General features: G+C 37.5%; 1 protein-coding gene across 4 annotated transcripts; it reads right to left on the bottom strand.

The window, feature by feature from the left end:
- Positions 1–3,871: 3,871 nt before the first annotated feature.
- Positions 3,872–14,970, bottom strand: LOC145523316 (tripartite motif-containing protein 64-like). 4 transcript variants are annotated; one of them, XM_081533361.1, is made up of 8 exons: positions 14,442–14,553; positions 12,640–12,768; positions 10,097–10,511; positions 9,501–9,596; positions 7,864–8,094; positions 7,094–7,116; positions 5,594–5,691; positions 3,872–4,582 (listed from the first exon to the last, which is right to left on the bottom strand). In XM_081533361.1, exons 3-8 carry the CDS (start codon positions 10,505–10,507, stop codon positions 4,089–4,091), a joined length of 1,353 nt encoding a protein of 450 aa, XP_081389487.1. In that variant the 5' UTR covers positions 10,508–10,511; positions 12,640–12,768; positions 14,442–14,553; the 3' UTR covers positions 3,872–4,088. The 4 variants fall into 4 exon arrangements, with proteins under 4 accessions (XP_081389487.1, XP_081389486.1, XP_081389484.1 ...); XM_081533360.1 differs by lacking the exon at positions 12,640–12,768 and having other exon boundaries at positions 14,442–14,970; XM_081533358.1 differs by lacking the exon at positions 7,094–7,116 and having other exon boundaries at positions 5,594–5,729; positions 14,442–14,550.
- Positions 14,971–14,998: the final 28 nt, after the last annotated feature.

The raw sequence follows: 14,998 nt of genomic DNA, 5'->3' as shown, positions 1-14,998 counted from the left end.
GTGTTAATGTAAATGATATGTATTTGAAATGCATGAATTAATTATGAAAAATCATATGCTATAAGGTACAGAATATACATAGTGTTTCTCATATTAATTTCTCAACTACAAATAAGTGAAAAAATATCATTGATGGTTTAATGCAGTTTAATGTTCAATACCAAAAAAAAGGCATATTTTTTCTTCCCAAACAAATTTACTTTTTCTGGAAATTTTTCTTTTTTTCCTCCCAACTACATCCTACTTCACCATCATGCTCAAGTTTAATAATCCATTTTGAGGGTAATTTTGATCACTGGTACTGTATTTTCTTTGTAATTTCAAACAATATGAGTAAATATTTATTCTATATCAGTGTTCTCTAAAAATCTGTAAGTTACAAGAGGAAAAGACAAGTTTTGAGCTGTAAATGGTTATAAATGTAGACAAAAACAAATCTTAAAGTTTACATCATGGCATAAAATAATTCCACATCCCTGCAATTATTACTGTGTAAAAGAATAATAAAAAAAAATAATAAAGAATAATAAAGAAAAACGAAGATCTCGGAAAAGTTTAGGAGTATATATTTTCAGAGAAAATTTTCCTTACTAGTTTTCCTAAATTTTCACAAGTCACTAAACAAAGAATAAATTGGAATGTGTTAGGATTCATAATCCTTTGTATCAAGACACCATTGAAAATGCAAAGCAGTAATGGGAATAGACAGTTGACACATCTCCATCCAATAAATGACTCTATAAAGGAGACGGAAAGAGACCCAAAAGTCAATGAAAAAAAAGTCAACTTGGTAGAAAAATGAAGGGAGGGATTATTTGAGCAAGCATTTCACCAAAAAGGAGTATCCACATGTCTGATAAACCTGTGAAAAATTGTTCCCCTGAATTTGTCATCAGGTCAGTTCAAGCTAAAACCACAATGAGGGCCTCCCTGGTGGCTCAATGGTCAAGAATCTGCCTGTCAATGCAGAAGACAATGTTTGCTCCCTGATCCAGGAAGATTCCACATGCCTTGGAGCAACTGAGCCCTTTCGCCACAACTACTGAGACCCCGCTCTAGAGCCCATGAGCTGCAGCTACTGAAGCCCACATGCCCTTGAGACCATACTCCACAACAAGAGAATCCACAGAAATGAGAAGCCCCCGCACTGCAGTCTGAGAGTCGTCCCCCCACCACAACTAGAGAAAAGCCCCCTGCAGCAAGGAAGACCCAGCAGCAACAAGGACCCAGCAAAGCCAAAAAAAAAGGTTTTTTTTAATTGTTAAAAATTAATAAAACCACAACAAAAACACAAAATGACCAAAAAATTAAAATAGATAATGACATGTGATATCAAAAAATTGGAGGAAACAAAACAATCATCGATTGCTTAAAAGTATCAAAGTTGATGTAGTCTCTTTGGAAAAATGTTAAGTATATGCTTTACAAGTCAGCTATTTCACTCCTAGTTATACACTGGGTATCACTTCTCTTTCAATAAAAAGATATGTATAATGTCTTCATGATAGCAGTATTTATGCTCACTCAGTTGGAAATGAACATGTTCTTCAGTAGTAGAGAGAGTAAACTGTGGTATATTCATAGAATGAACTATTATGAAACAAAATAATAAAAACGCTGCATGCAACCAAGTGGATGAATCTCACCAACATAATTTTAAAGAAAAGAAACTACACAGAGAAGAGTATATGATATGTGATTTCACTTACAAAAAATTTCAAAAATTGATAGTGTCAGTGTATATTAAACACCAAGGTGTGATTAGCTTTATGGAGCTTAGAACTGGGTCAGGATTTGCAATAGAGGATTGAAAGTGGGAATATGATTACTTGGTGTTATGAAACAGAACAGTCATTTGACAATTTATTCACTGTTATTCCATCATGTTTAGAGACTACTATGTAAGGAAGGAATATTTTAGGTTCAGTCATGTGGAAGTGTATACTTTTATTACATTTCCAAATATATGGTATTCAGATATGGTTTCCTGCTTTTTGGATTCCAGTGACTTTTTTTTTTAATTAATCAATTTATTTTAATTGGAGACTAATGACTTTACAATATTGTGGTGGTTTTTGCCATACATTGACATGAATCAGCCATGGGTGTACATGTGTCCCCCATCCTGAACCCCCTCCCCATCCCATCCGTCTGAGTCATCCCAGTGCACCAGCCTTGAGCATCCTGTCTCATGCGTCAAACCTGGACTGGCAATCTGTTTCACATATGATAATATACATGATTCAATGCTATTCTCTCAGATCATCCTACCCTCACCTTCTCCCACAGAGTCCAAAAGTCTGTTCTTTACATCTGTGTCTCTTTTGCTGTCCCACATATAGGGTCATCGTTACCATCTTTCTAAATCCCATATATATGCCTTAATATACTGTATTGCATTTTTCTTTCTGGCTTACTTCACTCTGTATAATAGGCTCCAGTTTCATCCACCTCATTAGAACTGATTCGAATGTATTTTTAATGGCTGAATAATATTCCATTGTGTATATGTACCACAGCTTTCTCATCCATTCATCTGTCAATGGACATCTAGGTTGCTCCCACGTCCTGGCTATTGTAAACAGTGCTGCGATGAACATTGGGGTAACACGTGCCTCTTTCAATTCTGGTTTCCTCAGTGTTTATGCCCAACAGTGGGATTGCTGGGTCATATGGCAGTTCTATTTGGATTCCAGTGACTTCTAAGGGCACTCTTTCCACCATATCATCACAAAAGGAGATAGGATTACACCACTGAACAGCATTTTCTAACCTGTGCTCAAATAGTCTCTTCTAATTACTTTGTTACTCAGTGAAGCCCATTTATTTTCCTTACTAAATGTGAAGTGTTGAGCCCAGTCTACTACTTTAGATACATTTTAGAAAACCTTATCAATGGTGGAATAATACTTGTTTATATGAATTCTTTAATTCAGGCATTTTTCATTGATCCACCTAATACTTATATTCTATATACTGCATTGCATAGTGAAAACATAATAGTATAAAAGATAAATATATAACATAATAGACATAAAATGATAGGGATGATGTCAACAAAAGAGAGGAAATTGATTTACAGGTTCACAGAAAATTCAATTATTTTGAGATTTAAAGTATCTACTGTATAATTCTATTTTAGGACGTCTCTAGTGGTTCGATGGATAAGAATCTGCCCTGCAATGCAGGCGAAGGCGGGTTCAATGCTTGATCAGGGAACTTGGATCCCACATGCCCCAGAGCAACTAAACCTGCATGTTGCAGCCACTGACCTTGCCTGCTCTGGAGCCCGTGTGCCACAACTAAGACCCAGTGCAGCCAAACAAATAAGTAAAGTATTTTGGAGCTTCCCTCATAGTTCAGTTGGTAAAGAATCTGCCTGCCATGCAGGAGACCCAGGTTCGAGTTCTGGGTTGGGAAGATCCCCTGGAGAAGGAAATGGCAACCCACTCCTGTATTCTTGCCTGGGGAATCCCATGGACAGGGGAGCCTGGAGGACTACAGTTCATGGAGTCACAAAAGAGTCAGACATGACATAGCGACTAAACTACCACAAAAGATAAATACCATCTCTTCTTTCTTGGAAATTTCCATCAAGTACTAAAATTATCTACTAATTTGAGGAAAGTTTGCTGAATGTTATGATGAGATGGTATATGCTCAGAGGGTTTGTAAACATTAATGGGCATTGGAAATTTGGGGGGTGATTGATATGTTCCCGAATTAGATATTTCTGGTTTCACACATTTTTATATATTTCTAGAAGACATTGAATCATGTGGTTTAAATGCAGTGATCTTTATGGTATATAATTTTTAGTTTAATAGAATTGTTACTTAAAAAAGGAAGAAAGGCAATGGATCATATTCTATTAAATACTCCATAAAAAACTTTTATTAAAAGAAAATTTAATTAACAAATTAATGCATAGAGCATGGTTATGCCATTTTGTAAACATACAATCATTATGTTACATTAAGCAATAATGTGCTTGGACACAGTCAGGTATCCTGTGGCCTTACATGAGGTTAAGGGCGGCAATATCCCCAGAGAAGTAGTTTCAGTAAATGGTCCCAGAAATAGGCAATTCATGGAGACCTAAGGCAAAGGAAAGGTTTCAGAGGGGAGGAGAAGGGAGAAGGAAGGAAACTATATATGAGAGAACTCCTGAAAACATCATAGAAGCTCACAGCTCCATTGTCATAATCGAGAAACACTCCAATCCTACCCAGAGGCCTTTTCACATACTGAATTAAGGGTTGAGCATTGGTGAAGAGACTATAATGATCGTTCACATTCACAGAAAAGAGAAGAAATGCTTCTTCAGAATTGATACTGATACTGGTATCACTTGTCAAGATGTTTTTACAGACCCCCAGAATCCAGCTGGAGGAGTGTGTCACATCCACCTCCCAGTAATGCATCCCGGAGATGAAGGCCCGAGCTCCCCAGGACACGAAACTCTCCCAACCACGGGGCTGTCTGGATGCACCATGGTCGTCGTCTCCAAACATCAGACTTGTATTATCCTCAGAAAGGCTCACATTATGAAAAGTCATTTTCTGACTCAGAACGTTATCCACTGCAGAGAGAACAAAAATCAGGTCAGCAAGTGGGATTTCCATGTCATGAGAGATAGAATCTCTTTACTCAATAAATTCTTTCATTTTCCTTCCTCCAAGGAAACAACAAACAAAGAGCAGATGAAGTTCAGACTGGTTTTCTGTGAAGAAGAAATATCATTAGTATCTACAGCATATAGAAACACCTTAAATCAACTAGCAAAAGAAAAAAAAAGACAGATATATGGAGAACTGTGTGAAATCCGATTTAATGTCGGTCTCTTGATACTTTGCCTCAGGACTAACCTAAACATTATTTTTTCTTTTGTTTAGAAATCGTTTCTTATTTCCTTTTTCTTTAATTCCATGAAACAGGTGGATGACATGTTACTATCATATGGACATTTATTGGGGTATATTCTATACCGATTATTTTCAAAGGTCAAAAATTTGATGAAAAGGCCTAAATGAATACTTTGCGAGCTTCTAAAAGTATGTTCTGGCTAACCATGTTCACATATCCTTCAGTTGTTTTGAGATTGATCCAATAGCAATACAATTATTCTACTTAAGCCATTTTAGTCTTTCTTGTCAATTTTTTCTGATAATAAATATTCTTTTACAATGCAGTTTTTTATAAAGGCAGTTATAATATAGAGCATATTAGAACCAGCAAGGACATATTTAACTTTCAAGAGTGAAATAACTGAGTAAACAAAATATTGATTGATATTTTGATTGATTGATATTCACAGAATTAAATTCTATTTCTTTATAATCACATGAGCAACCTGGTTGCTCTCTTCTTGCTCTGCTTATGACATAAATATATATGTCTGGCTTTAAATTGTCAGTAAACTATAGGTTGCAAAGTTCAACTGCAATTTTATTAATATAGGCAGAAAATATGTAGCAACTTTGTAAAGTTATGTACTAACTTGATGTCAGAAAAAGTAAAATAACAGAAGAAAGTTCCTTCCTAGGAAGCTCTAATAAAATGCAGTCCTGATCACCACAGGGCTGACTCTTACCTCTGAAGTTGTTCAGCTTGTCTAGGACTCCAGTGACAGGCCAGCAAGTGAGCTCTGGGTTCACTGACTGAGGTTTCTGCATCTCTGCCAAGTCAGTCCTGTAACAAATGACATAGATACATGTCAAGGCCAAAGGCTAATCACATGAACATTAAAAAAAAAAACAATTTTATTCCAGGATATGCTGTCAGAATTCTCTTATTTTTTGGTTAATTGCATATGTATTGTATTCTACACACTTGGGAATATAAAAATGTTACTATATTCTTTTCTAAATGTAAGTTATATCAAGTTGCAACTTCCTCATTCTTCCAAGACGTGATTTCAGTTTTCAACTCATTGAACTTCATTCCCTTCCTCTATTCCATCTCAGGTAATGCAAAGATCCTGGGCAGTTTACAGAGACCAGAAAATTCAGGAAATTTCTTTGAGACTTGAGATAGCAAGTAGTCATCAAGGATACTTTCTATTAATACAAGGAAGAGTTCACTGAGCAAGACAGCTTTGTTCTCGTCAGCCCAGCAAGGGACTCCAATTTAAGCCTGGCTTCCCTGGTCCTGGAAGCCTAATAACCCAGAGAACACCAGGAAGCCCTCCCTCTGAGGTCCTGCCTACAAGAGGGCTTGCTGTGATGGAGCAGGCTGAGTCACTGCTACTGCTAAGAACAAAATCATAGCTCTTTTTCCCATTCATAGGGAATCTCCCTCTTTACTCTCTTATTTATCTTCCAACTCACTATGGTAGGTGCTTTCTTTTTGATAGCTTAGAAAATTCCCTTCACTAAAGTTTATTGTGAGATTCCCAGATGGTGCTAGTGGTAAAGAACCCGCCTGCCAATCCAGGAGGCATGAAACGTGGGTTTGGTCCCTGGTTCAAGAAGATCCTCTGGAGTAGGGCATGCCAACTTACTCCAGTATTCTTGCCTGGAAAATTCCATGGAGCCTGGAGGGTTTCAGTCCATGAGGTCACAAAGAGTCAAACACAGCTTAGTGACTAAAGAGCATATATATGTCAATTCCATATTCTCAATCTATCACACTCCAATCATCCATCCTCTCTGGTTCTGAATGGAAAATGCTTAGAAAAAACTTCCAGAAAGTTCCAAAAGGTAAAACTTGAAAATGCCAAATAACAGTGAACTATTTACATAGCATTTAAATTGCATTTATCTATTAGGTGTTGCCTGGAGAATCCCATGGACAGAGGAGCCTGGTGGGCTTCAGTCCATAGGGTCACAAAGAGTTGGACAGGACTGAAGCAACTTAGCACACACAAACACACACATATAAGTAGTCTACAAATGACTTAAAGTGTATGGGAGCACGCTTATAAGGTATCTGCAAATACTATGCATTTTCAATAAGAGATTTTGCATTCTGGAACTTAGATATTCAGGAGGAGCTGAAAGCAATTTCCAATGGTACCAAGAAAGAAATGTGTAATCCACTTAATCAAACAGAGAAAGTTGATCAGAATTAAAAAGCATTAATTTATACTCACATCTCTAATACATTTCCCAAGGCCTGCAATGAAAAAAAAAAGATGATGTTAATCATGAGAGTTCTGTCCTTTTCCATCTTCTGTACTATTCTTGATTGTTCAATAAGGTATTGTTTTTCTAATTCTCTTCTAAAGAACAATCAGAAGCTATCTTAATAACAGAGCTTAAACTAAAACATGATTGGCTTCCTCAGGGCACATTAAGGAAGGAAGGAGGCAAGGAAGAGTCTGTGTAATGATGCAGCAACATCTAGGATTCCAACATCACTCACTGTCCAGTGCTATTCCCCAGGAGAGATCTCACGATTTATGTTAAAAATTAAAGCAAAACAGGGAACCATATAAAACGAACTCTAGAGTACCTTGAAACTATTCTGAAAATCTTGCTTAGAAAATGGGCAAAACCTCAATGTCTGCACTAAGTTTGGGATAACAGCAAGTGACAAAGGTTTAGGATAACATCTGAGATTTATTCCAAGAAGTTAACTGACCCCTGGTCACAGAATATTGCTGATTTTGGATCATCTGTCTGAATAGCACTCTGGATCAAACTGAAAATATCTGGCCATATGTTAGCTAGAAAAAGGGCAAAAATCTTTCTAAGATTACCAGGATATGATGAACTAAAGGATTGGACAAATACAATAATGGGAGTCGGGGAGCACCATCCCTTAGCTGAGAGTAACGGTATATGCAGGGAACATTTCAGTGTCACAGCAACTCATCTAGAAGAGTATTTCTCTCTCTGAGAACAGACCCTCCTTTCTCACCTGGAGCAGCTCCACGTCCGGCTTGTGGCACATCTCAGTCAGCTCTCTGTACCTTTCTTTCAGACTTTCTCTCTGTTGAGTCATTCTGAACACACTCTCCTTTAGTTGGTGACAAATCTCATTTGCTTCTTGCTCCAGGGCCTCCAGGTGCAGTTGCTCCTCCCCCTGGAGCAATGGATGCATCCTCTGATATTCAAGTTTGATCATCTCTTTCCTTAAGGCCACAAACTTCTGAGGGGATAGTAGATTCAAAGCATTGATTATGTTCACATTCAAAGGAAAATCTCAAATATTATTGATGCTTTTGAACTGTGGTGTTGGAGAAGACTCTTGAGAGTCCCTTGGACTGCAAGGAGATCCAATCAATCCATCCTAAAAGAGATCAATCCTGGTTGTTCATTGGAAGGACTGATGTTGAAGCTGAAACTCCAATACTTTGGCCACCTCATGTGAAGAGTTGACTCATTAGAAAAGACCCTAATGCTGGGTAGGATTGGAGGCAGGAGGAGAAGGGGACGACAGAGGATGAGATGGTTGGATGGCATCACCGACTCGATGGACATGGTTTGGGTAGACTCCGGGAGTTGGTGATGGACAGAGAGGCCTGGCGTGCTGCAATTCATGGGGTCGCAAAGAGTCGGACACGACTGAGCGACTGAACTGAACTGAAATATCATCAAAAAAGCTCTTGAAAAAATTTTGCCTCACACATCAAAAGGTCTTGAATATTTGTTGGTCTTTCCTGTCCATCCTTTCTCACTGCTTAGTCTCTGTTTGTGTATAAATCAAGCTATCTGAGTGGTCCCAGGCTCTCTTCCTAAGAGGGTTCTTCAGTTCAGTCCCTCAGTCGTGTCCAACTCTTTGCCACCCCACGGACTGCAGCACGCCAGGCCTCCCTGTCCAACACCAACTCCCAGAACTTGCTCAAACTCATGTCCATCGAGTCAGTGATGCCATCCAATCATCTCATCCTCTGTCATCCCCTTCTCCTGCTCTCAATCTTTCCCAGCATCAGGGTCTTTTCCAATGCGTCAGTTCGTCTCATCAGGTGGTCAAACCATTGGAGCTTCAGTTTCAGCATCAGTCCTTCCAATGAATATTCAGGACTGATTCCCTTTAGGATGGACTGGTTGAATCTTCTTGCAGTCCAAGGGCCTCTCAAGAGTCTTCTCCAAAACCTCAGGGTTCTTACTCTATCAATTATTTCCTTTCTAACCTGAATGATGTTTTTCTCTTTTTTCTTTCCCTGGTTTTTCTAAGTATTCTTTTATGAGGCAAATCCCACTTTGTAAAGTTTTTAAAATATGCTCTATTTTCCCTCTAGGTACTACTCTCCTCTCCTTCTCAGTCACACTGAGTGCAATGTTGTCTTATACTTCATGTCTGAGAACATTTATTCAAACCTTCAAAATTGGCCTAGGCATACTTTTCTTGCTTTGGTTTTCCAACATACCAATATTCTTTGAACTAGAATGCATTGGCATGTTCTAATTGTGATTACTGATCGGTCATTTGAAAACAATACTTTTTCAAGAAAGAGACCAATATCCTTTAAGGGGAACTTGTATTGACCTAAACACCTAAGCTAGAATTCTATCAATATCTATACAAATAAAAAGGAACATTTTTATTCTTACCTTAAATGACCAAGCTTTTTTAGCTTCCTGCTTCAGAATGAGTTGCACTTGTTCTCTCATTTCCCATAAATAATCCATTCTCTTCAGAAGTTTCTCCTGAAAAATACCCATGGGATTTAGTGACATAGAAGATGACATCTTACATTTTATCCCCTTATTCATGAGCAAAGGCAGTTGTTAGTAACAGAGAAATATGGAGTTAGAGTACTGTGGTCCTATTTTCCCACATGAATCTAATTTGATTGGAATATTTCAGTGTCAAAGTGACAGAGCTGTATACTAGAGAACTGGGGGAACTTTACAGGTAATGGAATCCATTTCCCAAGATACTGAGACTCAGACTCTAACAGCCCGAGTAGGAAAGCCTCAAGCTCCCATCAGAAGCCTGTGGCCCTGGTGCCACCCGCCCCGCGATGCTGCATTTCCACACGTGTGGACAATTGGACAACGACACTGAGAGGACACATTATATGTGAGGATCCACATTCAGAAATCCCATCTCCACTATCTCCATCCCATCACCATCATAGCATCCTCGTCTTCCTCTCTGACTTAGGAGCCTCTAGATCCCAAATTGCTCTAGAGGCATCACCTACCCGGGACTCCTCAGCAGCCCTGTGTATCGGACTGTGGCTGTGAGCTGCGTGCTCGGGGCGTTCAGAGCAGGGCCCACAGAGCAGGCTCTGCTCAGCCTCACAGAAGAGGCCTTTGGCTTCCTGGTGTGTCACACAGATCTGCTCCTCAGAGCTGTGGTCGTGGTCAGTTCTGGCCTGTCTGGCAAGGGAAGCCAGCCTCTTGAGGGCAATATCGGTTTTGAAATCTGATGTCTCTGATATTCCCCTGCACTCAGGGCAGCTCCTTGGAGTCTGGCTTTCTTCCCAGCAAAGGCTCAGACAGGGACGGCAGAAGCTGTGCCCACAGTCTATGGTGACGGGGTCCAGGAAGCAGTTCATGCAGATGGAGCAGGTGAGTTCACTCTGGAAGACCTGCAGTGTGTCTGAATCCATGTTTCTGAAAATTAGAGACAAATAAGAGAAAAGGCTATTCTTATGCTATGATAGGGAAAATAAAGCCTTTGGACAAAGTCTTGTCTTGAACTCTTAATTAATTTCCATATTTACTTACCCCCCAATACGAATCTAGAAATGTTGAATACAGAGAGGTTGGGCTCATGATTTGATACAAATGATGAAATTAGATAGAGAGCCCTATCAAAAAAACATCTTTTTTGTATAAAATAAACCTTGATCTCAGTCATATCTAAATTACATGGAAAAGCTAAAGATTAGATCAGAGGGTAAGTGTTAGGATGATTCCAGAGTTACTTTTATTAGCTGACTGGTATAGAAGTACATATGTACTGTCAATCTGTCTCTATCTTTCTCTCTGGCTCTTCATGACTCACTGACTAGATCCTGAACCTGCACACACTTCATCTCTATGCTAATGTTCTCTTTTGCTTTGAAGTGTCATATATGCTTCTTTAAAGATAAGTAAAATTGTTTACAAATAATTTAAACTTAATATAATCAATGCTGGCTTTAATTTTGAAGTTCTGAAACTGTAAACATTTCAGTGTTTGCTTCCAATTTAAATAGTAAAACCCCTTCCTTTAAGACTAAAAGAAATTAAAAAATATGTTATTTCAAGTTCAGGAAAACCATTTTTCCTGGAATCTGTTTAGATGATCAGAGTTGGTCATATTTTGAACTGGTACACATTCAAGGTACAACAATAATCACTAAAAATTAATCAGCTGGTTTTAAAAACAAAAGAAAAATGTTTGAATGTACACAAGGTTTCCTGTCTACACTAGAAATTCCAGAGTTATAGTTAATGGAAGCAATTTCATATCCTCTTTATTTCTAATATTTCTCTCTTTGACAAATGCCACTTCTTGGGAGTCCCTATTGGTTGATTGGATCCATTCTGAAAACTTCAATTTCAGACTGCAAACTAATGGTTTTAAAAAGGTAACAAGTAGGACCTTTACAAGAAGGTATTCTGATTAATTTCACCCATTTAACTCGTGCTCTTCTTTGTAAAGACTATGAAATATATACATCATGTTGAACATTTTAGGAGTTCTATGGGTTTTATAAATACTCATGTCTTTAGGAATGTCTTTTAACACCTAAACATATTTAATGACCTAAAAGGTAATGGAAAATATAAATGTTTAAATAACTTAATATTACAGATAAAATATCTGCAACAGATATTTTAAATATTGGTGTCATCTTCCAACCCTAAGAAAACTACTTGCTTGCTTGAACAAGAGCCAATCTAATCTTTAATTAAATTAAAGATTTAATTTAAACAAATATTTAAATGGAAAATATTTGGATAAGAGAAAGTGAGCATGAAGATATAATTTCAGTTATCATACATTGTGACTAAGTATTTGGTTTAACTACATGATTCCTGTTATCTTCCCTGTCTATGAGAAGTTGAACATAAGAGGCTACTTCTTTCCAAGGCTGAAAATTTAGTTCTGGTCAAAAGAGACAGAAAGTAAACCCTTGCTTAATTGAACAACTATAACATCAGGTTTAAGATGCCTTTGGAAAAATTATGAGCAGTGATGTGCGCAGTTATATTTATAGGTAAAAATTATTGAGAAGGCCATTACAGAGTTTTGATTGATGACCACAAAATGTTCAATAGTATAGAACCTAAAGCCATGGACTAAGATGTCCATCAAATAAAGACAGAGCTTGATGAAGAGGAAATACAGTAAGCTCAGTTTAGAATGGGCTGGAAACTGGCAAAGAATTCATTATGAATATAATCACTTCTATACTGATAACATTAATGATCATGAGGATATGAAAATAATAGGAAAACCTAGTATGTGTTTCTTCCTATTTCTAGGCATTGGATTAGCTCCTGTTATATAGATTAACTATTTTAATCTTCTGAACAATGCTAACCAGTTTTCTTTTTTTACCTCTAATCTGTAAGGAAGTGACTTGACATAGAGTGAGTAAAATAAGTAATTTGTCTACAAATCTCCCATGGAATAAATGCTCACATATAGATATTACTGTTAAAAAAAAAACACCTTTTGTGTCCACTATTACCGTTACAGTTTACTTAAGTGAATATAGGAGAATCATTGTACCTTCATCAAACTCACCTTTGGGTTCTATTAATGAAATTTTCCAATCTTATTCAGTAAGTAACTCTGTTCAATTCAGGAGTTTAGGTGCTCACCTCCTTGTGGCAGAAACAGACCAGCCAACTCTAAACACAACAGCTCTGACATCTGGAGAAAAAGAGCTTGAATCTTTGCTGGATGTTTTATATATGCTCTGAGGACCATTTCTTAACAAGCGATAGAGTTATTAGCTCTATAAGAAGGTGTAGGTGCACATGATTAGATTTGGAAAAGTTGATTGATTAGATTTTGGATGCCATTGATTGAAGTCAATCCTTTGAAACCTACTTAATCCAATCCCCATGATCCAAGCTCTGGTAAAATGTAATGTCATTAGTTTACACTTGTAATCCATGAAGTTGTTGTTTGGGAAACAAATGAACTCCCCGAATATGAATTTCATCTCTCCACTTAATGAACTATATTATAGTCCTTGGAGAAGGAAATGGCAACCCACTCCAGTGTTCTTGCCTGGAGAATCCCAGGGACAGCGGAACCTGGTGGGCTTCCATCTATGGGGTCGCACAGAGTCGGACACGACTGAAGCGACGCAGCAGCAGCATAGTCCTAATTGCATTGACTCATCACCCACTAGATTTATTCATCTGTCTGATTTTGCCTGCATTCCTTCGGTGACAATTTTTTAGAAAGTGGAATCCTTCGCATTCCGTTATTCAACCCCCAAGCTCCTCAATAACACCACTTCTCTGGTCCTTATAACCCTCTACTCTTTGGTGACGATGACTATTCTCAACCTCATCTGAACTAAAATTCTCTCAAATTTTATTCTTTTCATTCAGTCCTCCATGAAATTCTTTCCTCTAAGAGTTGGTATTTTTTGTTTGTTTTGTATGTATGTGTTTAGTTACACACTATTGCCTTTTTTCTGTCCATAACTGCACACACAATAGCTGTTAATGACTGCTTTCTAAAACTGTCCCTTTTCTTCCTTCCCTCCCTGCATATGATCTCATTCCCACTCATTCAAAAATAGAAATATTGATACTATGTTGCAAAATTAGTGATTACATCATAGTTGTATACTATATGATTGACTAAAAAAGTCCCAGACAATTTGAGGAAGAAATATGATATTGACTGTTAAGTATGGGCAGCTATCTCTTAAGGTTTTCTTTATTTTTTACTGCGTTTTCATTCTAGCCTTCAAAAACATTTTCTTACTTTAACCCAAGATGGGTCATAGTGCTTCACTCAAGGAAGGAGAGTAAACATGAAAATTTCTTTATTTAGTTTAAAATTTTTATTGAAATATCATTGATTTACAGTGTTGTTTTAGTTTGAGGTGTACAGTGAAGTGAATCAGTTACACATATACATATAGCCACTGTTTTTTTAAAGAAATTTTTCCCATATATATCAATACAGAGTAATGAGTAGAGTTCCCTGTGTGATACAGTGGGCCCTTATTTATTATCTATTCTATATATTATAATAGATATAAGTCAATCTCTCAATTTTTCTGCCCCCTCTTATAAGTTGCTAATCATAAATTTGTTTTCTACATGTGTATCTCTTTTTTAAATAACTTCATTTGTACCATTTTCTTAAGATTTCACATATAAGTAATGTCATATTTTCCCTTTTTTTTCTGACTTTTTTCCTTCTTTTTTCTGACAATATCCAGGACCATCCATGTTGCTGCCAATGGCATTTTGTTCTTTTTTATGGCTGAGTAATATTACATTGTACATACGTATGACATAGACATCATCTTTATCCATTCATGAAAAGGGGAAAAGATATAACACTGAAAAACGAACCTGTCAGGTCAGTAGGTGTCCAATATGCTACTGGGGCGGAATGGAGAAGGAACTCCAGAACGAATTAAGAGGCCGAGTCAAAATGGAAACGAAGCCCAGTTGTGGATGTGTCTGGTGGTGAAAGTAAATTCTGATGCTGTAAACAATACTGCATAGAAACCTGGAATGTTAGGTCCATGAATCAAGGTACATTGGAAGTGGTCAAACAGGAGATGGCAAGAGTGAACATTGACATTTTAGGAATCAGTAAACTAAAAGCGACTGGAATGGGCAAATTTAAATCAGACGATCATTATATCTACTACGGTAGGTAAGAATTTCTTAGAAGAAATGGAGTAGCCATCATAGTCAACAGAAGAGTCCGAAATGCAGTACTTGGATGCAATCTCAAAAACGACAGAATGATCTCTGTTCATTTCCAAGGCAAACGATTCAATATCATGGTAATCCAAGTCTATGCCCCAACCACTAATGCTGAAGAAGCTGAGGTTGAATGGTTCTATGATGACCTACAAGACCTTCTAGAACTAACGCACAAAAAAAGATGTCCTTTTCAT

Source organism: Giraffa tippelskirchi, chromosome 10 (genome assembly GCF_054371585.1).
Source record: "Giraffa tippelskirchi isolate mGirTip1 chromosome 10, T2T-mGirTip1v1.2.pri, whole genome shotgun sequence".
Classification (NCBI taxonomy): domain Eukaryota; kingdom Metazoa; phylum Chordata; class Mammalia; order Artiodactyla; family Giraffidae; genus Giraffa; species Giraffa tippelskirchi.
This window is presented reverse-complemented; position numbering and strand designations above follow the sequence as displayed.